The sequence below is a fragment of the Caretta caretta genome, chromosome 2 (genome assembly GCF_965140235.1).
Source record: "Caretta caretta isolate rCarCar2 chromosome 2, rCarCar1.hap1, whole genome shotgun sequence".
NCBI classification, from domain to species: Eukaryota; Metazoa; Chordata; order Testudines; family Cheloniidae; genus Caretta; species Caretta caretta.
In genome coordinates this window covers 195,809,058-195,836,396 of record NC_134207.1, presented here as the reverse complement: position 1 = coordinate 195,836,396, position 27,339 = coordinate 195,809,058, and the positions used below count along the sequence as shown (strand labels likewise).

General features: G+C 42.9%; 2 protein-coding genes across 4 annotated transcripts in view; one reads left to right on the top strand and one right to left on the bottom strand.

Moving 5' to 3' along the window:
• The window catches only part of GADL1 (glutamate decarboxylase like 1), a 244,640-nt gene that overhangs the window by 57,697 nt on the left and 159,604 nt on the right, over window positions 1-27,339 (bottom strand). The window lies entirely within an intron of this gene.
• Window positions 1-27,339, top strand: part of TGFBR2 (transforming growth factor beta receptor 2) — a 79,290-nt gene that overhangs the window by 9,781 nt on the left and 42,170 nt on the right. For all 3 annotated transcript variants that reach the window (XM_048838652.2, XM_048838651.2, XM_048838653.2), the window contains 2 exons: window positions 22,054-22,225; window positions 24,164-24,354. In XM_048838652.2, coding sequence (XP_048694609.1) covers window positions 22,054-22,225; window positions 24,164-24,354 — 363 coding nt within the window. The remainder of the gene's footprint in view (window positions 1-22,053; window positions 22,226-24,163; window positions 24,355-27,339) is intronic.

Sequence of the window (27,339 nt, the reverse complement as noted above, 5' to 3'; positions counted from 1 at the left end):
ACATTGTAATTGCGCCCCCCCCCCCCCTTTTCCTGTGGGAACATATTATAAGAGCCCTTATTCCCAACTTGACTCCATGGAAATCTTGCAGCATGGCTGTGGGTGTCTTGATGCCAACACCGCCCTCCCCCCGCCCACACACACACAGTGCCTGCTGAAGACCGCATAGGATGGGTCCATGATCAGAGAAGGAAATCTTCGAGATTTATCTTGTGGATTTTTCTTGAACCATCCTCTTTATGGGAGGGATATGGTGGGCTGTGGATTTTGGAGGCCACAGCTTCATCAACCCTATTGATCATGATTAGGAATGCTGTAATATATGAGGATGCAGAAGAGCTGTCATGTAGAGGTGACTGCTGCTCCACTGTCTCATTTACCTCTCATTGATTGGTTCGCAGCTCAAGCCAACATAATTTCTTTCCTCTTCATATTTCCACAAGGAAATACCACACTCTGGAGGGGGACTGTGTTTTGGAGCACAGCGCCTGCCCTGCAGCAACCCCTTCCTCCTCCACCCCTTCAACCCTATGGAGCTCCATCAGTGTGGATCTCTGATGGGCGGCATCCCTGTTGGCCAAGGGAGGGAAGGATGGTGCCATGGTGGTGGCACAGTAATTCCTCATCAGAATTTCTGGATGAAAGCTCCAAGGCCATCAGGAAGCCCAGTCAGTCTTGCATTGTTTCTCCTCTCCTATACTGTGCCAAGTTAAACAAGACACAGGACTAATCTGTTTCTCCATTTCTCCCCACTTAAGAGCTTCGATGTGTTATGAGTCATCAAGGAGCAGCGCTGGTGCAAGGTGGCCCTGCCTTGTGTTACTTGACCATTTTATGGCTCTTTTCTATCATGGCTCTTTTGATGGATATTGTATTGTGCAGCTGAGTTGTACTTCCTCGAACTTTGCTATTTTTGCAGGTGTTAAGTGCAGTGTGTTTTGTCACATGTGCTTACCAGTGGTGTCAAATTGGAAACACTGGTCTCTGTCCTGGTTGGTGAAGGTTGGGGGTGAATGCTATGAGCAGACCATTGTTCATTTGCAATCATTATAAAGTATCTTAACCTTCAAAGCTAATGTTGATACATCTCTGCTACTACCACTCACCACATGCATCAAAGTAGAAGAAACTGGCATCTACATTTTCCTCCTCCTCCCCCCCCCCCCCCCCCAGCTGTAGTCTGGCATGGACCATACCCACCAAGATAACTGTCTTCCTTCCCATAAAATGTGAACTTTATTTTAAAAAATCATGCATTTTGTGCTCATTAAATGGAGGAACAGATAACTTGGACGAGTGCATACCCCCAGTGGCGCTGGAACCCTGAAAGCCAGCCCCCTTATCCCGTCCACACCTCTCCCCCCAGCTGGGGCTGGGAGCAGTGTTGTGTCTCCAGGGGGGAACCCAGACAGAGGTAAGGGGGCAAAGGCTAGGGGTGGGCACGGGGCCAGTAGCAGAGTATCATTGGACTGACGCTCAGTATGGATTGTGTAGAGAATCGCTGAAGTGGACAAGCATCCGTTCCAATGATTGGAAGCTGAAGCTAGACAAATTCAGAATACAAATGTGCAATTTTTTTTTTTTTAACAGTGAAGGTAATTAACCATTAGAACAACTTATCTAGAGACTGGATAGATTTTTCCATCATTTGAAATCTTTAAATCAAGACTGGCTATCTTCTTAAAAGGTAAACAATGGCTCAAACAGAAGTTGTGGGCTTGATGCAGAAACTGCTGGTTTTGGCTCCTATCCTGAGTTATGCAGGAGGGTCCGACGAGATGAAAGGTCCTTTCGGGCCTTAAACCCTGAGAATCATCAGGTATTTGTTTAGCACCAAAAGGTGGTTTTACTTGTGTCCTAAGTCAGAATTTGGATTAGTATCTCCAGAAGCAACAAAGAGTTAAGCCACTCTGCTGACTAACCCCTATAAAGGACATTTCAAATATGTATGGGCTATAAAATTTTGCATCCACAGAATTTTAAAAATGTATCCTTTCCCATGGAGAGTTTCTTTTTGTTTAAATTACCATGTTGTTGAATTTGGAAAGCTTAAGCATTTTTTGTGTTTTAAGGACCGTTCTGTTAAATGGATGTTCTCAGTTAATGCAGTGTTTGTGAAAAGTGCCAGACTGACAGCTCCAGAGAGTCAGCTCCTGTTGTTAGTGAACGCATACAGTAGCAGCAGAGCACGTTTCCCCACACTGCGATTTGCCCAACATTGAACAGGTTTTTCAGCTTCCATGTTCATTTAATGCTGAGCCTCCCTCCCCTCTGGGTATCAGTTGAAATGGTGTTTCTGTGATCTTATCATTAGTCCACTATGAACTTTATGGAGACCATCAAGTCATTTCATGTAGGCCACCAAAAGCTTAGAAAAAGTTTCCAGTTTCTCATAGACTTTAAGGCCAGAAGGGACCATCATAGAATCATAGAATATCAGGGTTGGAAGGGACCCCAGAAGGTCATCTAGTCCAACCCCCTGCTCGAAGCAGGACCAATTCCCAGTTAAATCATCCCAGCCAGGGCTTTGTCAAGCCTGACCTTAAAAACCTCTAAGGGAGGAGATTCTACCACCTCCCTAGGTAACGCATTCCAGTGTTTCACCACCCTCTTAGTGAAAAAGTTTTTCCTAATATCCAATCTAAACCTCCCCCACTGCAACTTGAGACCATTACTCCTCGTTCTGTCATCTGCTACCATTGAGAACAGTCTAGAGCCATCCTCTTTGGAACCCCCTTTCAGGTAGTTGAAAGCAGCTATCAAATCCCCCCATATTCTTCTCTTCTGCAGGCTAAACAATCCCAGCTCCCTCAGCCTCTCCTCATAAGTCATGTGTTCTAGACCCCTAATCATTTTTGTTGCCCTTCGCTGGACTCTCTCCAATTTATCCACATCCTTCTTGTAGTGTGGGGCCCAAAACTGGACACAGTACTCCAGATGAGGCCTCACCAATGTCGAATAGAGGGGAACGATCACATCCCTCGATCTGCTCGCTATGCCCCTACTTATACATCCCAAAATGCCATTGGCCTTCTTGGCAACAAGGGCACACTGCTGACTCATGTCCAGCTTCTCGTCCACTGTCACCCCTAGGTCCTTTTCCGCAGAACTGCTGCCTAGCCATTCGGTCCCTAGTCTGTAGCGGTGCATTGGATTCTTCCATCCTAAGTGCAGGACCCTACACTTATCCTTATTGAACCTCATCAGATTTCTTTTGGCCCAATCCTCCAATTTGTCTAGGTCCTTCTGTATCCTATCCCTCCCCTCCAGCGTATCTACCACTCCTCCCAGTTTAGTATCATCCGCAAATTTGCTGAGAGTGCAATCCACACCATCCTCCAGATCATTTATGAAGATATTGAACAAAACCGGCCCCAGGACCGACCCTTGGGGTACTCCACTTGATACCGGCTGCCAACTAGACATGGAGCCATTGATCACTACCCGTTGAGCCCGACAATCTAGCCAGCTTTCTACCCACCTTATAGTGCATTCATCCAGCCCATACTTCCTTAACTTGCTGACAAGAATACTGTGGGAGACCGTGTCAAAAGCTTTGCTAAAGTCAAGAAACAATACATCCACTGCTTTCCCTTCATCCACAGAACCAGTAATCTCATCATAAAAGGCGAATCCATGCTGGCTGTTCCTGATCACTTTCCTCTCATGCATGATCATCTGATCTGACCTCCCGCACATTGTAGGCCACAGAACCTCACTCAGCCTCTCCTGTAATAGAACTATAATCTCTGGCTGAGTTACTGAAGTCCTGAAATCATGATTTAAAGACTTCAAGTTATAGAGAATCCACCATTTACACTAGTTTAAACCGGCAAGTGACCCAAGCCCCATGTTGAAGAGGAAGGGGATCCTCCCCCCGCCCTCCCTCCCCTGGGTCTCTGCCAATCTGACCCAGGAAGAAATTCCTTCCTAACTCCACGTACGGTGATCAGCTAGATCCTGAGCATGTTGGCAAGACCCACCAGCCAGACACCTGGGAAAAGATTCTCTATAGTAACTCGGAGCCCTCCCCATCTAGTGTCCCATCACTGGCCATTGGAGATTGGCTACATGCCATTGTGGGCAGCCTGTCATCCCATCCCTTCCATAAACTTATCAAGCTCAGTCTTGAAGCCAGTTAGGTTTTTTTCCCCACTGGTCCCCTTGGAAGGCTGTTCCACAACTTCTCTTCTCTGATGGTTAGAAAACTTTATCGAATTTCAAGCCTAAACTTAACAATGGCCAGTTTATATCCATTTATTCTTGTCCACATTGGCACTTAACTTAAATAACCCTTCTCTCTCCCTGGTATTTATCCCTCTGATGTATTTGTATAGAGGAATCATATCTTCCATCAGCCTTCATTTTTTGGTTAGGCTAAACAAGCCCAGCTTTTTGAGTCTCCTCTCATAAGGTAGGTTTTCCATTCCTTGGATCATCCTAGTAGCCACTCTCTGCACCTGATCCAGTTTGAATTCGTCTCTCTTAAACATGGGAGACCAGAATTGCATGCAGTATTCCAGATGAGGTCTCACCGGTGCCTTGTATAATGGTGCTAACGCTTTTCTCTCTCTCTGCTGGAAATAGCTCGCCTGATGCATCCTAGGACTTCACTTTTTCATGGCTGCATCACATTGGCAGCTCATAGTTCTTGTTTACCCCTAAGTGCATGACGTTGCACTTTGCACTATTAAATTTTGTCCAGTTTCTGTTACTCCAGTTTAAGGTTGTCCAGATCTTCTTATGTGATATTCTGTTCCTCCTCAGTATTGACAATACCTTCCAACTTTGTGTCATCCACAAATTTTATTAGCACACTCAACTTTTTTTTGCCTAGATCATTAATAAAAATGTTAAATAAAATTGGTCCCAAGACCGATCCCTGAGGAACTCTACTGGCAACCTCCCTCCAGCCTGATAATTCACCTGTCAGTATCACCTGCTGTAGTCTCTCCGTTAACCCATTCCTTATCCACTTTAAATTCTCATATTAATCAACATCTTCTCCAATTTAACTAATAATTCCCCATGCCTCAAATGCCTTACTGAAATCCAGGTCAATTAGATCTACTGCATTTCTTTTGTCTAAAAAATCAGTTCTCTTCTCAAAGAAGGAGATCAGGTTGGTCTGGCATGACCTACCTTTTGTAAAACCATGTTGTATTTTATCCCAATTACTGTTTACCTCTATGCCCTTAACTACTTTCTCTTTCAAAATTTGTTCTAAGACCTTGCATACAATTGAGGTCAAACAGGCCTGTAGTTTCCCAGCTCACTTTTTTTCCTTTCTTAAAAATAGGAGCTATATTAGCGATTCTCCAGTCATAGAGTATGACCCCCCCAAGTTTATGGATTCATTAAAAATCCTTGCTGTTGGACTTGCAATTTCATGTGCCAGTTCCTTTAATATTCTTGGATGGGGATTATCCAGGCCCCCCAATTTAGTCCCATTAAGCTGTTTGAGTTCCACCTTGGACGTGGTAATTTCTACTCCTATATCCTTGTTCTCATTAGCCACTCTGCCACTACCTATAAACTCTTCATTAGCCTTATTAAAACCTGAGGCAAAGTATTTGTTTAGGTGTTGGGCAATGCCCAGATTATCTTTAATCTCCACCCCATCCTCAGTGTTTAGCGGTCCCACTTCTTCTTTCCTTGTTTTCTTTTTATTTATATGTATATAAATAAAAATATATAAATATATATTTATATTCTTTTACTGTTGGTTTTAATTTCCTTTGCAAGGTCTAACTTTGCTTGGCTTTTGGCAGTTCTCACTTTTCCCCTGCACTTTCTGACCTACAAGAGGTAGCTTTCCTTGCTAATCCATCCCATCTTCCATTCCTTGTAGGATTTCTGCTTTTTCTTAGGTTTCAGAGTAACAGCCGTGTTAGTCTGTATTCGCAAAAAGAAAAGGAGTACTTGTGGCACCTTAGAGACTAACCAATTTATTTGAGCATGAGCTTTAGTGAGCTACAGCTCACTTCATCGGATGCATACCGTGGAAACTGCCTTTGGAAAGGAAGATGATGTCTGTCTGTATCTGTACAAGTTTTTTCATGCAGTTGATAGATTTCCACTCCATACGGCTAAATGCAGTGCCTTGCATAATGACAGGTTTCAGAGTAACAGCCGTGTTAGTCTGTATTCGCAAAAAGAAAAGGAGTACTTGTGGCACCTTAGAGACTAACCAATTTATTTGAGCATGAGCTTTCGTGAGCTACAGCTCACTTCATCGGATGCATACCGTGGAAACTGTTTCTCTAAGTGTACTTAGTCTCTAAGGTGCCACAAGTACTCCTTTTCTTTTTGCTTTTTCTTAATCACCTGTTTGAGATGGTTGCAGATCAAGCTGGATGAGCATCCCTTCCCCACAATATTTTTCCTCTTGCTTGGGATTCAGGATTCAGATAGTTTCTGCAACTTTGACTTAAAGATCTGAATGTGGAGGAGGCTTGGCATTACATTGCGTTTTTTAGTCCAGTCCACTTCCCTAGCTAATTCCCCCCCATCCCTTTTTTTAATCGTTTGCCCTTTTGGAATCAAGGACCCTAGTTGCAAACTTTTTTTTTTTATCCTTTCATTTAGTTTAAACTGAATTAGCTCATGGTCGCTCAAACCAAGCTTGTCCCCTACAACCAATTCTTATGTGAAGTCCTTACTACTCACCAATACCAAATCTAAAATGGCATCACCTTTTGTTGGTTTGGCAACTATTTGGTGAAGAATTGTGTCAGCTATGATCTCCAGGAAAATCTGGGCCCTACTATTAGTAGCACTTATCCTCCAATCTGTTTCTAAGAATTTAGTCTCCCATAATCACACAATTCCCAGTAGCATTTATTTAATTAAAAACATTAAAGAGGTCTCAATCCATGTCCAAATTGATCCTGGGGGAAGCACTATCCTAGGGGAACCTCTAGAAGTTTTCTCCTGCAACGTGCTTTTTGGCCCAAACAGGCTCTGTCTTATCCATTCCATCACTTCTAATTTCTTTACAGTCTACCTTATCGTTAATATACAATGTTACTCCACCACCAGTTGCTACTTTACCACAGCTGGATTTGAATCTGTGACCTACAAATGAAGGATTAATATGTGCCACGGCCAGCCTCTGGAACAATCCAGTTACCCTCAAATAGATGTATTGGTCCAGATCCTGAACTAGTGTAACTTGGTGTAGCACCATGGGAGTCAGTGGAGCTACACTGATTCATACCAGCTGAAGATCTAGTCCCATTAATCCTTTATAAGATACCACAGAAAGTAGGTACCTTCCATATGGTACCATACTATATCATGTCTCTAGCTGAACTATACCATGTAAAAACTCATGAAGTGTAGCCACATTTTGCTTTTAAAATTTTTTAATTGTTACAAAGAAAAGACAGTTGAACAAAAATTATGAGTCAGAGGGAATGTGTGTCTGATTTTGAGTTCTTCCAAGAAAGGTTTTCCTGATTCATCTGAGCAAGTGGTGTGTTTCTCAGTCCTCCTTTCTCCACACAACACCTCCTTTTACAGAAGTAATTGTTTTGCAGACTTTTGGTTGGTTTTCCCTTGCACTTCTAATTGGAATTTTTCTTTTTAAAAAGACATCTGAAGAATGCACATGCTGACTTTAAGAACTGTTGGGCTATTGAGAAAGAACTGGAGTACTTGTGGCACCTTAGAGATTAACCAATTTATTTGAGCATAAGCTTTCGTGAGCTACAGCTCACTTCAATCGGATGCATACTGTGGAAAGTGTAGAAGATCTTTTTATACACACAAAGCATGAAAAAATACCTCCCCCCACCCCACTCTTCTGCTGGTAATAGCTTATCTAAAGTGATCATTCTCCTTACAATGTGTATGATAATCAAGGTGGGCCATTTCCAGCACAAATCCTGGGAGAGTGGTCATTTTAGATAAGCTATTACCAGCAGGAGAGTGGGTTTGTGGGGGTGGGGAGAAAACCTGGATTTGTGCTGGAAATGGCCCAACTTGATTATCACACACATTGTAAGGAGAGTGATCACTTTAGATAAGCTATTACCAGCAGGAGAGTGGGGTGGGGGAGGTATTTTTTCATGCTTTGTGTGTATAAAAAGATCTTCTACACTTTCCCCAGTATGCATCCGATGAAGTGAGCTGTAGCTCACGAAAGCTTATACTCAAATAAATTGGTTAGTCTCTAAGGTGCCACAAGTACTCCTTTTCTTTTTGCGAATACAGACTTACACGGCTGTTACTCTGAAACCTGAGAAAGAACTGTTAAGGTAGTCTTAAGAGTATGTAGGAGATAATCAGTCATTATCTTCAGCTTGGGGCATGCAGGAGACAGTGGGTTATGGAAACAGTGACCATCATAAAAGAATGCTTTTTCATTAAGTATTTTCCACGCAGGTAGATATGTTTTAAAAAAAATCAACTCTATCCATACAGTTCACAGTATGAGCTTAACTACAGTGTTGTTCTGCCTAAACATCCAGTATTATACTTCATAACCAACCTAGAACAGACTGCTTTCTCTCTCACACCTTCAGACAGGTAGACTAAATATTTTAGCCAGGCAAGTTCCTTCACACTGAGCTCTCTTTTTTTGAGAATATCCTTGCGTCATGCTGTAATGCCAGGCCTTTTGGTGCAGACAACTGAAGCACATTGTGCAGTGACTAAAAGAATCCATTGCAGGCAGTAAGAAGTGTTTTTTCTTGTATGCACGTATGCATATTTGTTAGTGTCAGAGTGATGCTAGCCTTTAAATGTGAGTGTCATGTATGCCGGATTCCACAGGCATCTACGTGAGAATGTACCCTAGAAGAAAGCAGTTTTACAACATGGTGTACAAATGTAACTTCCTTGTGTTCGTGTTCTAGAGTCAATGGTAGTGACAGGGCCCTTTGGCCCATTGGGCCTTTTAAAGGGTTTGGTTATGGAGTGAAACCACGTCCCACTGAAGTTATGGTAAAATACCCACTTACTTCAATAGGGGCTGGATTTCACCCACAAATTTTATTTTACTTTAAACCTGGTAACACCTCCTGCAGTGAAGAGAAGTTTGTGAACAGCCTCATTCGCCCCCTTCCCCACATCTCTTGGATATCATTCAAAAACTTGTTTTTATGAGCTATGTCCTCTTCTCAATGCATTGTTTATAATTTCCATTAATGGTGGGAATTAGATGCATCCAACCTGACAGAAACAAATATAGCCCTCCATGCTGCTGAATTTGAGAAGGTTGTGTATTTTCCCTCCCAAATCCATTCAAAGTGATTTTGCTCCCAAAGGATTAAGTTTCAGTCTAACTTTACTTTGAGGAGAGCAATTTACTATTTTAACTGAGCTGATGGATTATGAAAGTGAATAATTTCTTTCTCATGCTATTCCCATCGAATCTGTCATTCAAACATTGCGGTGTATCAATGAAACTGTTTGCAAAAAGATTTTTCACAGTTTTCGAAGTTTTTCTTTACAGTCAACAAGCTCTGAACAGAGCTGCCACAAAAGCTTGTTGGCCCATCAGAGATTGACAGAGAATTTCCTTTTTGGTAAAATAAGTCTTTATTCCAATACAATTAATTTTCCAAGTTAGATTAACTAGGGTGGATCAGGAAAAGAGGTACATACAGCCTTCAGAAAATAAACTATATAGAATTCTATAATATTAGAACAATTCATTTTATTGCAAACTAATGTTTTAGACCAATGCTGTAGTACCTTTATAACAGGGGCCGGCAACCTATGGCATGCGAGCCGATTTTTAATGGCACGCTGCTGCCTGCCGGGTCCCAGCCGCTGGCCCCGCTCAGCCCGCTGCCGGTCTGGGGTTCTGGCTGCCAGCCCCTTGCTAGCCAGGGTCCCGGCAACAGGCCCCGCTCAGCCTGCTGCTGGCCTAGGTGAACGGAATCCCAGGGCTGGCAGCGGGCTGAGCGGGCCAGCGGCGTAAGGTCAGCATTTTAATTTAATTTTAAATGAAGCTTCTTAAACATTTTGAAAACCTTGTTTACTTTACATACGACAATAGTTTAGTTATATGATATATAGACTTATAGAGAGAGACCTTCTAAAAAACGTTAAAATGTATTACTGGCACGCGAAACCTTAAATTAAAGTGAATAAATGAAGACTTAGCACACCACTTCTGAAAGGTTGCCGACCCCTGCCTTATAAGAATGTTTTTAGCGATGTGCCCAAAATATAATTCTAGATCTCCCCTCCCCCACTTCTGCTGAAATTTGGAGAAGTTCAAAATCTAAGCAAAGGACCAAATTTTGCAAATGTCCCTATGTTTATACTGAGCTGAAACAAGCACCCCTGAATTTTAGTGCTTGAACTCTGGATCCAAATTTTGTAGTGGGAGCCCACTTTTTTTAAAATAAGGGAGGATCAGATTTTTAAACATGGTAACAGTGCACCCACAAAAATACAAATGCACTCATTGCATATGGAAAGTAAGTATTTGTACATGTGTATAAATCAGTGCATATGCATGTGTGCATAACTGCTGCCAGGTTAGAAGCACAATTGCCTGGTTAATGCATTTAAATACTCATTTTTCTAGGGCACCTGTGGGTCTTTACAACAGTGATTTGTGTAACTGATAAATATGAGTCCCATGGATATGCTGGATGTTTATGGAAAGTTTTATAAAAGTTTCAGGCGGGTTAGTCAACGATATGCATGTGTGTATACATATGTCTCGTATGGGAATAGTAGAGATTCTCAACATGTGAATCACATCCCTCCCTTATTCCTTTCGCTGAAGTAAATTTATTCGGTCATTTCCAATCATAGATGGCTAGATTGATGACATCAGACAAAGAATAAAGTCCTCAGATTCATGAAGCACCCCATAAATCAAGGGAGGTACAAGAGTCAGTACCTAGAAGTGCTGCAAAAACTGGCACCATGGATTCTGGGGTGCATTGGTGAAGGAGCTCAATGAGGAATCATGGTTGAAAAAAATCTAGAAACAGTAGTATGCGCTCTTCTATCAGAGTTAAAAAAAAATGTTAAACAGCAGCACTATAATTTTCTTACTCTAAACCGCATAATCTGAGCCAAAATCTTTTTAGGTCTTACATATGCCATTTATGTGTCTGGTGCATCATAATTATGAAGTATTATCAGTGCAGGAATGCGACACTTTAAGTTTTATGGGAACAGATGCAGCCCACTCAGGGTTATATTTTAGGAGTCCTTTTGATTTTCTTTTTTAAAAATCTAACATCCAGTCTTTTGGGCCTGATTCTGATCTCATTTAAATCAGTGAACTTACTCCCAAAGTATTAGGGTGGAAGTGAAATCAGAATCAGGCCCATTAATTTCACCGACCTAGAACTGTGAAAAATATTCATAACAAGAACTGAAACTCAGGCAACGTTTATCAAAGTTCACCAACTGTTTGGCCAGGCAAGTTTCAAGCAGATCTTCATCAGGCGTTGGGTGAAAACTTCAGAGCCATCAAGTTTCACAAGGTTTTTCCCATAAAGCAAGGCAGAACTGGTGGTTTGGTTGAAAATTACTTCGTGTTTATATGTTGTTTGCAGTGTTGTTGTAGTTTTGTTGATCCCAGGATATTAGAGGAATAACTCACCCACCTTATCTCTTTTGTGTTGACATCACATGTGTACCCCAAACTCATGGGGGGCACCTCACCCAAACCAAAACTAGGGTTACCAACTCTGACTGAAGCTATTCTGGGAGATTTTTTCCCCAGCATGACATAATTTCATTTTCTTAATATATCCTATTAAAATCTCCCACGTTGCTTTCAGTTGTCATCGGGAGATCAGTGATGCTTCCAGGAGATTGTAGGCCAATCCTGGAGGGTTGGCAACCCTAACCAAAACACTTGGAAGAGAGAAATAGATCCACTTAATAACACAGTACTTTTCTATTAGCCCTGGTCTACACTGTGAATAACGTAGCTGAAGTCGACTTACTTAGATCGACTTACTGTGGTGTGTCTGCCACGGTGAGTTGACTGCTGCCGCTCCCCTGTCAACTCTGCCTGTGCCTCTCGCGGCGCTGGAGTACAGGAGTTGACGGGAGAGTGCTCGGGGGTCTATTTATTGCGTCTAGACTAGACGCCGATAAATCGATCCCTGCTGATGGATCGCTGCCCGCCGATCCGGCACGTAGTGAAGACATACCCTTGGATTATACCTTCTCATCAAGAAAACATAGTATATTTTTACCAACATTGGTGCATGAGCCTCTCTCCAAATCCCTGTGCGGTAGGGAAATCTATTATTCCCACTTACAGTCGAGGAAACTGTGACACAAAGACGTTCAGGTCAGAATTTTCAAATGCATCCAGTAATTTTGGTTGACCAACTTGAGACACTTTGGGTCTGATTTTTTCCAGAGTGCTTAGCAGTTGCAGCTGCTGTGCAAGTAAATAAGATCTGCAGCTTTCTGCCGTCTCTGAAAATCTAAGGCCCGGATCCTCAAAAGTATTTAGGGATCTCTTGAGGATCTGGATGTAGGTGCCTCAAGATAGTTATCCCAAAATTGTTGCACCCAAAATTAGTTAAAGTGTGTTAAAAATGCTAGCTTGAGTGATTTGCTCCAGGTCACACAGGAAGTCCGTGGTAGAGATGAGAACAGAACCCCAAACACCAGACTCTCTCAGTCCTGTGCCTCAACTACAAGAACACCATTCCTCTCCTCTATGCTGGGTGAACTCTTTCTGGAATATCAGAAAAATGAGCCAATGAGCACTTCCTAAGAAGGATGCTTGGGAAGTGTTTAATTATTCTCACAATATGCAATTTCCTGCGATCAAAAAGGAATATTTTTTTTATAATTAGGTATCATTATAAATGTGTAAGTAAGTGTGTGTGTGTTTCTGTAATGCGCACCACAAAGGTACGAATGCTCTCAGCGCATGGAAAACTGTACCGAGTACAGTCTTCAAAAACTGTAATGTACCCACAGAATGAGTACAACTGCAGGACAGTCTTCAGACTGAAACCACTGTGTATCATGTAGCTTGATGTGTGACATACACCAGTGAGATCTGCATGGACATATTTCTTCCAAAGGCTGCAGAGAAACTTTGCTTCAATAACATTATACATATATGACTCAAAACAAAAAAACCAGGAAATTTGAATATAAGAATGATGCTTTCACTTTCATTCACAAAGCAACCCAGCCCTATTGAGGATGGGGTGTCAGCCGTAGCTTTGAATTTCCTGTCTTCTGTTGTGCTTTATCACAGCCTTAATGTGGAATATAGGAGTTCGTGCTTCATTTCCTATGCTTAACTTTTAAGAAAGGTCATAAAATGCATATTGTTTGTTTGTGAGACCAGAGGGGGTCTCTTTTAACTTTTAAATAAGCGGTATTTAATCCTATGTAGACATAATCTGGGCTAGATTAACCATTTGTAAAATACTCTGTCAAGCATTTGTGAAAGGCATATTGCTCGTCCAGCTAAATATATATTTTAGTCCTCTTAAGGTACATGTACACTGCAGTAAAAGACTTGCAGCACAGCTGCAGCTGGTCCAGGTCATCTGACTCAGGATTGCAGGGCTAAAAATAGCAGTGTAGACTTTTGGGTTTGGGATGAAACCCCACAAGGGGGTGGGTCTCAGAACCTGGGTTCCAGACCGAGCCCAAATGTCTACATGGTTATTTTTAGCCCCACAGCCCTGTGAGCCCAAGTGAATTGACCCAGGCTCTGAGACTCGGTTATGTGGGTTGTTTATTGCAGTGTAGATGTACCCTTAGTCTGCACACTTTCCTTTGGGAGCTGTTATAGCCAAGTTCTTTCCCTCCCACTCACTCCTGTCATACTTAGTTCTGCTTCTAAGTATCTGTGCTTGTAGTAATCCCTAACTAAAATTTAACCACTTCTGTATGCTGTTAAAATAGAGAGATTCTTCCATTGCATGCAATAGTTAACTGAAATTTCTGACTCCTTGTTCCATACTCTTTTTTTCTATTTTCCTTCTGCATGTATTATCATTGTTCCACACCTTTGGAAATAGCCGCTTTCCTCACTTTACAGTGCTATTTAACATGCTTGTCGCTGTTCATGGCACCTGCACTTGTATTTCCCCTCTCTCTGGTACAGCAAGGGCACTCACTCTCAGGTGTCCAACTCCCCTCGCCATCCCCTCTCTTAGGTGGAGAAACATCTCTCGCTCCCTTCTGACCGGGTATCTCCAGGTTAAATTAGTCCCTGTCTTCACTGAATTATTCCCAGCTGAGACAGGCTGCCCAAGCACACTGGCTTTGTTTCCCTTCCGTCACCATTAACGGTGTGACTGTCCACAATTATATGGTACCATGCAGTACTCCCTATGCAACCCTATTTTATTCTTAAGGTGAGAGCCCTACAGAGAAAACAATAAAAGAATCTACCCACACGTTATTAAGCTTACAAGAGACCACCCCAACCCTAACATGGGCTCTGCAGGAGCAGCCCTTCAACACCCAAAGGGTTTCCTTGTGGTTTTGAGTTCATTATAGCTTTAGTTCCAAACAAGTACTTAGTTTTATGGGGCCTCCATCAGCCTAGTCAGTCCTACCAACCTTTCCTAAGGACTGGGGCCTTCCATGGACCAGGACTCTTGTCTGTTTGCTGGATCATGAAGGAGGCCCTGATCCAGTTTGAAACCAGGCTATTATCCAAAAACCCTCTCTTTGTCTGTTGGTCCCTGGAGAATCTAGTCTGAACTAGTATCTGCGCACCTCTCCAGGGGTAGCTTCAAAGGGTTGCTAATGGAGCAAGTACATTAGCGTCCCCCTCTTACTAGAAGAGTTACACACAGTAACACATACACAATTGCATTTTTAACACAATGGACCCCAAAGATTTTAAACCTAATTACATAAGGTTTAACTTAATTCAGTAAAGTTTGTCTTAATTCCATAAGGTTGGCCCAGGATATTGTTAGTCTCTCACAATGCTGCTGAGTGCCTTCCCATTTTGAAGATATCATTCTGCTTGTAGCATTGATCCTTGTGCAGTGTGGTTCAGGATGTGCAATGTTGTGCTCCAGCAGGAGAATGAGCAGGTTACACATAGGTGCAAGTTTTTAAAAATTATCTCTGGAGGATAAGCACTAAATGTGACACACAGCGCTGATTTGCAGCATGAATGTTTTGAGCTCTGAGAGGTAACCATTTTATGAGCATGGTATATGACCTGGTTGTTGAAGTGAAGTTATTGTACGCTGAGGTTCTAAGACTCTCCTATATGAATGTATTTGTTTAGCTTAAGAGCGGTGGTGGGAAGAATAAATAGGAAGGCAGTGGTCCTAGATAAGCAGCCTCTCTGCCAACACCAGGGGCAATTACAAGATAGTGGCATGCTTCCAGGCTTTAGGCTGAAGGGAGACAGCTGTTCTTTGAGGCCTGGAGATCACTGTTCCCTCTAAGCTGTGCGCGTGTGCATGCACACACAGATCCTAAATCGCGTGCACACGGCGAAACACTGCATGCACAAAAAATTGCACAGAAGAAATTTTTTGCGCACACAGCCCGTCAAAAATTAGAGGGAACATCGCTGGAGATCAAAAGAACCCTGAACAGTTAAAAAGCCGTCCGAGGAAAAGAAGAGGATGGGGTTGCCAGGGCTGTCTAGGGAGTTGTCAGCTCTGACAGGGAGACAAACTGACACAGAGAGAGGCTCTGTTGAAGAGCTCTATAAGGAGTTGGTCACTCCAGGGTCCTTGCAGGGAAGATGGTTCGACCGTGGTAAGCTAGTAGTATGTAGTCAGTTTTATTGTTTTTAAGAAGTTTTCTCTTAAATGCTTATGTTCTAACACTAAATGATACTTTGCTTTAAGGAGGCTATTTGGTCACTGCATTAACCACTCTCATGGCTGCTGAAGGCAACAGAACTTGCCTAGGTTAGTCCTGCTAAAGTAAACCATGGTTGATACATGGGAGACTGCAACCCAGGGCCTGGTCTGAGAATGGGAGAATTGTGTGATTCCACCTTAAGATACCGCAGATGGCTAAGAGTCCTTGACCTGACAGGGTGTGCTTGGGGAGACTAGGAAGTGTTGTTAGCCCTGTAACTGTGAGGCTAAGCACAGTCTTCCTCATTGAGTGAAAGTCCATTTTGTGTCCTGCTCGCACGCACTCAAAAGTAGTGGAAGAAAAGGAATGGTTGTGTCTGAGGAGACATAGTGTTAGACATTATTCTCAGGGTACAAATGAGACACTTAACTACATGCTCCCTTCCTTGACTTTTCTTCTACTATTAGCAAGAGTAGCTTGGCTGCACAGCAGTGCTCTAATTAAGATGTTGCTCTTGCAAGGTCTTGAGCCTTCTGGCTATGCTTCTGCAAAACATTTAAACACTGTGTTCAGTGCTGGTTCTCCTTCCCTCCCCCTCCTGCTCATCACTTAGAAGTCTCATTAACTTCATTGGTGCAGAATCAAACTGTGCCTATATACACAGCATTCTACACCTGTGCTTTGCTGGATCAAGCCCCTTGCATATATCAAACCACAGATTCACAACTCTGGAGTACATGAATATCTAGATATTACAGCTGAAACCTTTCAAAAACCCACTGATACCTTATGGGAAATATTGAAGACTGTTTTGTTATAACAGCTCTACTTATGTCATAAATTCCTGGGGGAAGGGAGCTGTTTCCTTTTTATTGCACAACTAGAAATAGTTTCTGAATTAGATTCTCTTTTCATGCGTTTATCTGCTCCTGCTGCCTATTTCCCACCTGAAGTCATCATGCTCTCTTTATGACCTCAAAAGCAGCCAATTGTGATGTCACGCATAGGGGGCTAACACTGAGGATAGCTGCACCATTTTGCTGACTCCTGCATTTTGAAATCTCATAATTTAAGGAGCACTTCTCATGATGAGTAAACTGAATTATTTTTAAAAGACATTTTTAATCCCAATTGGCATTTCTGAGCCTACTGCTGAATGAAGTTTGGTGTCAAATGTGACACAAATTTGTAGCAGACTGTATAGGAGCTAAATAGAGAAGAATATAAACAGATTCCTAATGAACAGGAGTAAACTTTAAATGTTTACTATTTAAGATATAAATATTTTGTTTAAATAGTGATTTTCAGTCCATTGGGCTCCCACGGCCTTGGTCACAATGATATCACATTGTGACTCAGTGCTAGGTCTAGCATCAAGCATTGGTGCAGTGTTGCCAACTCTCATGATTTTATCAGAAGTCTTACAATATTTGGTGTTTTTCTTAAGGCCCCAGCTCCTGGAGTCCTATGATTGCATGGGAATTTGTTTTCATTGATTAAAAACACTAAGTTTCTAACTCAGGATTGTAGAGAAAAGCTTGAAAAAGTGATTCAAGTGCACCCTAAAGGCCCAAAAACCAGGAAGCAAATAAAAAGAACCCAACATTTTTTTGAAATAGCTTATCCTGTTTTCACTGTTCAGAATAAATGCTGGAATAATCTCTTCCCTCACCCAGGGATCCTCAGTGCTTGGAAGGCCTGCCTAGAAAGGAAGGAGTATTACCTCCCTGACACCATGCTCCCTTCACTTGCACAATGTGGATGCTGTAGCATTCAGCCCAAATGGAGCTCTGCTGTGGGGAAGGGTGGGGTGGTGTAGAGGAGAGGGCAGAGCAGGGAAGGTGCTCTCTGCAGCACTGTCTCCGGCAAAGCCTGGAGATTTCGATGCCCACATCCAGGCATGAAGCAAAAGAGCTTGATCTCCTCTATAGTGGCTGGTGTGTGGCTGCAAAGGGGCCCAACCAGAGACAGCAGGTCCTTCTGGAACTGTACTGCCAGGAAGAAGAGGGACATGCACTTCTCTCTACATAATATCTCCTGTCTCTTTGATAAAGGTGTCTTTCTTCCTGCAAATTCCCAAAGTCTGTGTGGCTGGGAGAGGCTGGGGTCCCAAATCCATGCTTCTCACAGCAGACAGGATAGTTCCACAAGAATTAAACCTCAGTTTTGCTGGCTTCCCCTTCACTCTCCCAGCAGGCTTTTCTAAAGCGGGGCAGTCCAGCTCACAGCTACTATTTTGTGTCTAAATCCTAAGTAATAAAGAATGAGAGAAGAGAAATGGCAGCAATTATACTTCATGAGTTATGAGCAGGATGAGTTTGCCAATGCTTTAAAAGTCTTCCCTGAGGCCCGAGTGAGGTTTTCAATGTAGATATTCCACAAAAAAAAAGCATGTTAGTTTTAGTTTTGTTTACATTTTGTGCACTTTTCACAGTCCTACTATTGGCTCACAATACTCAACAAATAAAAGGAACATAAACTATAGCTTGAGGTCTCAGTGAAAGTTAGACGCTCACACATGAGAGACACAATGCAAACAATGTGAAAACAGCCAATAGACTTTGGGTGAGGTGTACTGCATGTGTGTGCCTGGAAAGCCGCAGCTGGGAAGTGAGCCAAGGGGTAAAATTGTTATTCCACGATTCTTGCTCCCCAAAACACACAGCACTGATATTTCTAAGGCCTTTCATGTCTTGAGCTGTGAAGGGATTGTCCCAGGTCAGACCTAGGGATCGATAGGTATGGTCCATGTATTTTAATCTGAATTTCCGTCTCTACCTATAGCCATGTGTTTGTCATGAGTGATCGGTGCTGTATTGGGTCTGTTGAAAGAACCAGGGACAATTAGAATACAGGAGGCCAAGTAAACGCTACCCCTTGTTTTGGACCTATTTGGAGGGCAAAAATACAAGGGAGAGACAAAATCTGGTCCTTTAAATCTGTGAGTCTAAATAAGAGAAACATTACAGGATCATATGAGATTATACTTGCCTTGAAAACAACTTTTAGAATGGCTTCAGCATAGTCTCTAATTTTGTGTGCGCAAATACTAGTTTACATGTGTGCAAATACTAGTTACATGGGCAGTTTCATTCATGCAAAATTAGAGGCCGTTTCTGCTTTAAAAAGGCCAAATGACTGTGTTTGCTCAACTGAATACAAGAAACCCTTAGGATGTTGACTGTAACAGCGTGAACCGGGGAATGGTGCAGTCGAGTAAGTCGAGTGATGTACAGCACGGAGAGAGTGACCAATGCATTCCCATCGAGGAGATCCCTACCAATGTTTCATCCTACAACCAGTGTGCAAACTTGTTGGAGACAGCCCTGAGCTACATAGCTTGGAAGCAGATCTGAACTTTTCTGGAGTTTTGGGTGTGTTCACATCCAGGGGTTTGGTATGGCCGGTTAAGAGGAGAGAGGGAGGCATGCTAGAGGCCAAGTTTGCATCTGGATACAGATTTTGGTTCATGTCCTTTGCACAGTTTAAAAGTCACCAATTTGATTTCAACATATCAATAAATGCTCGATTGGGGAAAGTCAAACTTCAGTCTGAGCCTTCAGGGTAGCCAAAGCAGAACTAAAGCAATGAATGGCACGTAGACACCTGCTAGAGCTGCATAACAATATAAAGAAAAACATAGTCCGTCTTTAAGGGCCAACACTTCAAACCAGCCTCTACTTGAATAGGAATATGTCTGCCCCTTGCCCCATCTGTTCCCATTGCATCTGTCTGGGTGGAATGGTATGGGGAATAGTGACTGAGGTACTGAACTCCTAGATTCTATCACCATCCTTTTCAAGGAAAATTCAAAGTGAAGTCAGACTGTATGTCCTAACTCCCCGACCCCCTTTTTTTTTTTTTTTGGCTCCTGAATTGAGCTAACATTGACTATCCAGAATTCTTCCTTTGATTTCTCACTAACAACTGAATCATAGCCTAGGACTCTCTCTTGTTTTAGATTTGTGCCCTTGCTATGTACTGTACTTTAAAATGGGCTGCTTCCCCCAAACTGATTGTTCTAAATCAAGTGGCTTGGAATGGGGTGAATCCAGAGACATTGTCATTGGTTTGTTACAGGGGGTGAATCTTAGCAGAAGCTTGGCTGTCATCAAACACTGTGTATTTGAAACAGCTTATCTAAAGGCTTGTCTTCACTGCAGTGTTAGTTCTGTCTACAATCCAAGTTAGCCTAGCTAAAGTGAGAGAACAACACTCATGCAACACAGAGTGTGTGTAATAGGAGCACAGGGTAGCTGCGTCAGCACTGCATTCCTAGCTCCAGCATCAGAAACACTCAAGATTTTAACCCACGCTCCCTGATGGACCAGCTGGCTCAAGTTTAATGCACCACTTAACTCAAGCTAGAGCTTTTGTATGTGAACAGAAGTCAGGTTAGAGGCAATGCTGAAGTTATATCTCAAAAAAAAACAAAACAGTACAATGAGACATGCCCTAAAATGCGAGCTCTGAAGTTGGAGCATTTTTGTATCATGTGTGAGGAAGGATGGCTTTGCAGTGAAGGCTTGGACTTGACAGAGAGTCCAGTTCTTGTTTCTGCCACAGTCTTCCTGTAAGACTTCAGGCAAGTCATTTTAGGGCCAGATTTTTAAAGGTATTTAGGCACCTAACTCCCATTGAAATGCCTTTAAAAATCTGTGCCTAAGCTCTCTGTGCTTGAGTTCCTCATCTGTAAAATGGAGATAGTAATACTTCCTTTCTCCCTCCTTTTTGGTCTTGCCTATTTCCTATTTAAATCATAGGCTTTTAGAGTCATTGAGTAACTTTTAGTGTGTGTATGTACAGCCCCAAGTAGAAGGGAGCTCTAATCTTAGTTGGAACATCTAGGAGCTACTCTAAATCCAGCTAATAAATAGTGCCAATAAGGTACAGTGCATGTTTAAGTGAGATGCACTGTCACACACAGAGATGAGCAAAAAATTTGTAATGACTAATTTTAATAGATTTGATGTATTATACTAGATTAGATTGTGAGCTGCTGAAGACTGTTCCTTTGTGTTTGTATAGCACTCAATGGGGCTTTGATCCTAATTGCAAGCTTTAGGAGTTATTGCAATACAAGTAATTAATAAGATGAATGTTTATCTAAGACCTAAATTCTAGCTAGTTTGTAACATATTGCCAGCATGCTCTCCCCTAATGAAAACTCCCAGTCAGCTTATGCCATCCTTTCCTCTGCACATAGGGCTTTCTCCTGCACTATTAAAAATCAGTGGGAGTTTTGCCATTGATCTTAATGGCAGTAGGACCAGAGCCATAGGGTCAAATCCACAGCGTGTTTAGAAAGGAGGCAATGCTTGGCTGAGGGAGGGAAGAGTGTGGGACCCCTTTCTCTGACCCCCTTACAGTGGTGCAAAGATCTGCTGAAAATTTTAGCATCGGTGCTTTTTTATTCTGGCATGCAGCCACGTATATTTAATTCTTATTGAAAAGTGTTTCTAAACGTGGTAAATATTTTCAAATTCTAGGGGGCAATATTGATTGTAGTGCTTGTGGAGGAGTGGGAATTTTATGAATCTCCAATCTCCTCTTGTATGTTGACTAACACCATTTGGACATATAGCATCAAATTACTATAGTTTTCATCTACAGGTGGCTACAATGAAAGCATTGTAATCAGTAAAACCTGATATCTGTTTAAATTGGCTCTACATACTTTTATGGGTGAATTGTATTGAAACTATTATAGTCAGTCTTCTCCATCTCAGATAGTTGCGTATTATTTTAAGTAAATATGTCTCTACCTAGGCATTTTCTGTTCCTTGCAGTCATGTTGGGATCTCAAAATAGTATTTGAACTAAGAATATGCTTCCTGAAAATCATACTTGGGGCCTCAATGGGATGAATTGTCTCATCTTCCTTTACTGCTACCCATCCCAACAGTGACTGTGTAAAGGAGCAGTAGCCAGAAATTCAGCCTATGCGTCAACTGGAATTTAGAGTTTTACAGCGTGTTTTCACTGCAGAGTTCGCTCAAGATGATTGGATTAGCAGCACAAAGTAGATGAGTCGTCCCTGCATTACTAGCACAAGTATCATCAGTACTCATGCTTCAACCTATGCCCCCAAAGGGCCAGCTGGCTCAAGCTGAACGCACCACTTAACTCGAGCTTGGCTCCTGGCATGTTGCTGGAGTGATCTTCCAGTTGGGCAAATTTGAGATATCCCTGACTTACTGGGGGGGGTTTGTGACTGATAGTAAAACTGTCCATTGTGATGAACTCTAATGCAGTCTGATATGCTGATGTTACGACGGTGTTTTATTTCTCTCTCTCCTCCAGCTGATGGTATCTTGCCTGTGGAACAAATGAAGGAAAATAGATACAAAATGCATGCTCTGTGTAAATTCTGTGATGTGGAGGTGACAACCTGCACACAGCAAGGTCACTGCAATAGCAACTGCAACCGCACTTCCATCTGTGAGAAGGAGAATGAAGTCTGTGTAGCAGTATGGTAAGTTCATTCTTTTTTATGGGTTAGGAGAAGAAGGTCTACTTCTGTCATTTAGAAGTTGCTCTTACTGCCAAGACATTCAAAACGTTCTTCTGGAACATTCAGTCTAAGTGCAGCCACCATGACAGACTGTATTCTCTTGCCCCTGACTCTTCTCTGTGCTAGAATTGCTTGAGGTTAACAAAAATTCGGATATGAAATGTGTAAGGTTGGTTTTTGTTTTGTTTTTGTTTTTTAGACCAGTTCTGTTCCAGCTTATGCTGCTGTTGAAAAAGAGTTATGTTTTTCCTCAGCCCATTAAACTGCATCCACCCTGAAAGCACACTGAAAGTAGAAACAGATTTGAGACTCTTAAGAGTAGATCATGGTTGTGTTATCTGTTGTGAATGGAGGAAAGCAACGTTTCAAGTTAAACCATTAAACAACAAACTGATGCTATCATTTAGATTATATGTGCCTATCACAGGAGCTTTATGTACAGTGTGTGGGCGGAAGTGCTTTACGTGTATAGTAGTATATACATAAAGGAATCCTTTTTTCTATCTCCTGTTTAAATATAGTGACTCTTGGAGATTATTTAACTATACCTGAGACAAAAGAAACCATGGGCATATAAAATTCAATGACATGTGATGCGTTCCTGAAGTGTTTGATGAATCTAAGCTTTCAGTTCATATTTAGAATTAAATGGTTCTTGCCCTTCTAGTCATGAAGCCAGCATTGACAATGAAAACCAAAACATTCTTGTCTTTTTTTTCAGTTCACAACCAGGCAGAAGCTACAGCATAGAAAACTTGCAAACCTTCCGTATATGTCACTGAATGTTAATGCTGAAGCCTAATTAGGAACATCTAGGTGAAAAAATGATCAATCATTAGAAATATCCTGTGAGGCCCATGGCTTTGTTACATCCGTTCACTTGAAAAGGTGTCCAGCATGAATGAACATGGACACATCAAATGTAGAAATAGTGCAATGTTCTATTTTGTGTCTGATGAGTAAAATAAATGTTCTGTGTGCTACAAAGTGGCTGCAGTGCAGTTTGAGGTTCTCTGGATTGTTAATGCAACTGTATTTAGAAACAGCAAAGGCAAGCCAGTTTAATGAGTCAATAAATACAACTGAGTTGTCCTTCTAGTCCCATCTCTTATGTTGCATAATGAAATGTTAGAGGTGGACCAAAAAAGCATCAAAAGTGTGGGCCAGATTCACAGCTGGTGTAAATTGGTGTCACTTCTGTTGAAGTCAGTGGAGCTAACTGGTTTGTAACAGCCCTATATTTTTAAAATACATATGCACTGCTGAAACTATCTTAGGGGAAAAAACACCCTGAAATTCCACAGATTTTGCAGAGATCATTCTTTTTTTTTATTAAAATTTTCCAAAGGTTTTTGGCATCTTTGCTGATAACCACAGAAACAATGTTGTGGGGGGGTGGATTTTTTTAAAGGGATCTCTTCACCACGAGACTGCAATGAGGATCCAGTGCTTAGCACATTTTACTTGATAACCGTGGAAGTTCAAGAAACAGGAACTAGACAAAAACAAGACACAGCACTGAACCAATTCAGATGAAAGGATGATTTACCTTTGCCTCAAATTTGAACCAAGTCTGTTTTGGGTTTCCAAGCAGTTCAGTTTAACTTTAGTTTGAATTGTTAGGGTGTTGTTTTTTCAAAAGCATTCAGTGCTGGCCTAACTGTGCTCCAGTTGAAGTCCCCTGGTTATATACCGAGAGAGCTGCTGCAGTGCACAAATCCGCAGTGTAGACAAGCCCACAGAAGGTAAAATTCATCCCTGTGCAATGAGGCTACAGTAAGACTATATAAGCTTAACTTTCACAACACGGTGAATTTTGCCCAGAAAGAGTCGTAACTATTCTCTTGATAGGATTGTCTCCTTTTGGTTTTGGTTTTTAACTCTCCTTTTCATTTTTAGGAGACAGAATGATGCAAACACAACTTTAGAAACAATATGTCATGATCCTGCTCTGCCAGTCTCTGAACATAAATTGGAGGACCCTGGCTCAAAAACCTGTGTTATGAAAGAGAAGAAGGCAGCTGGTGGACTGCTGTTCATGTGCTCCTGTAAAGAGGAAGAATGTAATGATGAGATCATCTTTTCAGAAGGTCAGTTTAATTTCTCTTCTCCCATCCCTCCTGCTGCCAGGCAACATGGGTTGTTTTCTAAGACTTTCCTGTGGTCTAGAACCTCCTCTTGGGGCAAATCCTGCCTCCTCAGCCACTGAGGAGAATCCAAAGAAGCAATGTAGTTCCATAAATTTCATTAAATTGAATTTGTGGCTCCCCGATGGTTGCACCCAATGCCTGAGCCAGAGTGCTTTCAGGTTCAATCCTACCGCATCCAGTGGGAAATCTTACATTGTGGAGTACCCATAACTTCATTCCTTAATTATATGGTTGGTTTTCTACTAAAAGTCACTCTCTGTTAAGTTTGCATTCCGTTTCATGCATGGAGATAATCAAATAATCCATAATCAGTAATATTTGCAGCTAATTTTACCTTTTTGTCTATTTGTGCAATGTCTGAAGAGCTTGTAATTTTCCTCTCATTTATTTGCTATTCAAAGTTGTTCCAAATTTTTTTTTGGGGGGGGGAGAGGGGGAAAGACACGGGGGACAGATGGAATTTTTGCATACTTGGTATTTAAAATCCCAAATTTCGGTTATATGCCATGCCATATAGTGAGAAATCTGGAGCCAGATCCTTGGGTCTGGATGAGTTCTGCTTTTGTTTTGCAGGCAGAGGCAGAGTTGGAGATGGACAAAGTTGGCTGTATGTAGTTCTTAGGCAGGGTCTGAGGGGAGAGCTCACAAGGAGTCACTCTTGCATGCCTGCCCCAACCTAGGGATAACTTCTATAACCACGAGCAATTAAAGCTCCTGCATTCTGGGAGCACAAAGGTTTTTCCCTATGTACAACCCCAAGGGGGGATATTTCCAAAGGAGGAAGGGGGCCATGGCTCCCCTGCATCAAGCCCCTTGCAGTGCGGACTAGCCACACCACAGGATCCAGGGTACACCATCTTAAAGGCACTATCCCTCCCCAAGTTCCCCAGGGTACTGCAGCTCTCCTAGTGTAAGCACAGCTCTTCTTCGAGTGCTTACTCATGTCAATTCCATTCTAGGTGTGTGTGCCCACGTGTACATTTGTCAGAGATTTTTGCCTTAGAGGTCTCTGTTGGACCGGCTATGGCGCCATTTGGAGTGCCACGCTCACGTGGCAGTATATAAGGCGCCTCCAGCCCTATGCCCTCTTAGTTCCTCCTTACCGACCGTGAAGGTTGGTTGGAACGTCTGGTCTTGCTTAGCAAGAGCATTAGTGGTGTTTAGATTGTTCTCCTTTATGGTTTAGTACAGTGATTAGTTAGGACTTGACTACACTTGCGAGTTAGAGTGTATTAAAGCAGCCCCGGGTACCCTAACTCAGAACGCGTCCACACTGGCAAGGCACGTAGAGCGCTTGGGCTCCGCAGCTGGAGCGCTCCTGGTAATTCACCTCCACGAGAAGCATAATGCTTGCTGCACCCCGGCTGGAGCACCGCGGCGCCAGTGTGGATGCCCCAGACTACTAATGCACTCTGATTGGCCTTCAGAAGTGTCCCACAATGTCTGTTCTAGCCACTCTGGTCATCACTTAGAACTCTACTGTCAGACCCACCCTTTAAATTCTCTGGGAATTTTGAAAATCCCCTTCCTGTTTGCTCAGCCAGGCGTGGAGTTCTCTCAGCGAATCTTTCCAGATCACCATGGCTCCACGCGCCAGGCAATCCCCAGTATGGAGCAGTGGCGAGGTGCTGGACCTCATCAGTGTTTGCGGGGAGGACGCTGTCCAGTCCCAGCTGCGCTCCAGCCGTAGGAATTACGATCCCTTCGGGCAGATATCAAGGGACATGATAGAAAGGGGCCATGACCGGGATGCACTGCAGTGCAGGGTTAAAGTGAAGGAGCTGCGGAATGGGTACCGCAAAGCGTGCCAGGCAAACAGCTGCTCCAGTGCTGCCCCCGCAACCTGCCATTTCTACAAAGAGCTGGATGCAATACTTGGGGGTGACCCCACCTCCACTCCAAAGACCAACATAGACACTTCAGAGCCCAATTCAACAAGGCAAGAGGAGGAGGAAAGCGGGAGCGAGGGTGCTGAGGAGGAGTGGGACAGCTTGGCATCCCTAGACGCATGCAGCCAGGAGCTGTTTTCAAGCCAGGAGGAAGATAGTCAGTTGCAGCGGACGGTGCTTGCAGAAGAACAAACAGCAGAGGAGGTGCTCAGTAAGTGGCTTTTATTCAGGGAAGGAAGTTGTTCCGTGCGGACTCTTGGGGCAAGGGGGGTTAGGGTTGCACGCATGCCTAGATGCGAAATAGGGTGTTGATGTGCTCTCACATCACGGTAATCAGCCTCAGTGATCTCTTCAAAGGTCTCATGCAGAAGCTGGGCAATCCGCTTGCACAGGTTCCTTGGCAGAGCGACTGTGCTCCTTGTCCAGTAAGGCTAACAAGTCCGTGACGCTGTGTCATGACGGGCTGGGGGTCCATTGCTGCACATAGGCAAGCTGCATATGGGCCAGGGCAGAAGCTGCATTGTAGTAGAAGACCCTCCCTTGCTTCCCAGGTAACCCTCAGTGGCGAGATATCTTCCAGGATGAACTCATCCTGTGGAAAATGTGGGGACAGTGTTCTGTATAGGGGCCCCCTGCAGCTGTTGGCTGTCCCCAGGGTACAGAACCCCAGAGGACAGTACGGGCGTGAAACAATCAGTCCCCCTTGCCCGTGTGCTTATTCACCATTTTGGGGCTCCTGTGGGTTATGTGCGCTCACTTTGGGATGGGCAATTTCTGCTATTGTATACACTGTGCTTGACTTTAAGTACAGCCGAATCATTGCTCTGTCTGGTGTGAACAATGCTGCCTCTGTTCAGTGTTGCATTTTGGCTTTACAGCTGCAACCTTGAGATCCCAGCCGTCTTTGTTATCACCGGCCGAAAGACTCCAAAGAATCAGGAAGCAGCCGCATTGAAGCAAAGAGACCATGCTGCATGAAGTAATGCAGCAGTCCCTTAATGAAAATCAAAAAGTGCAGGAGTGGCGGGAGAGTGAA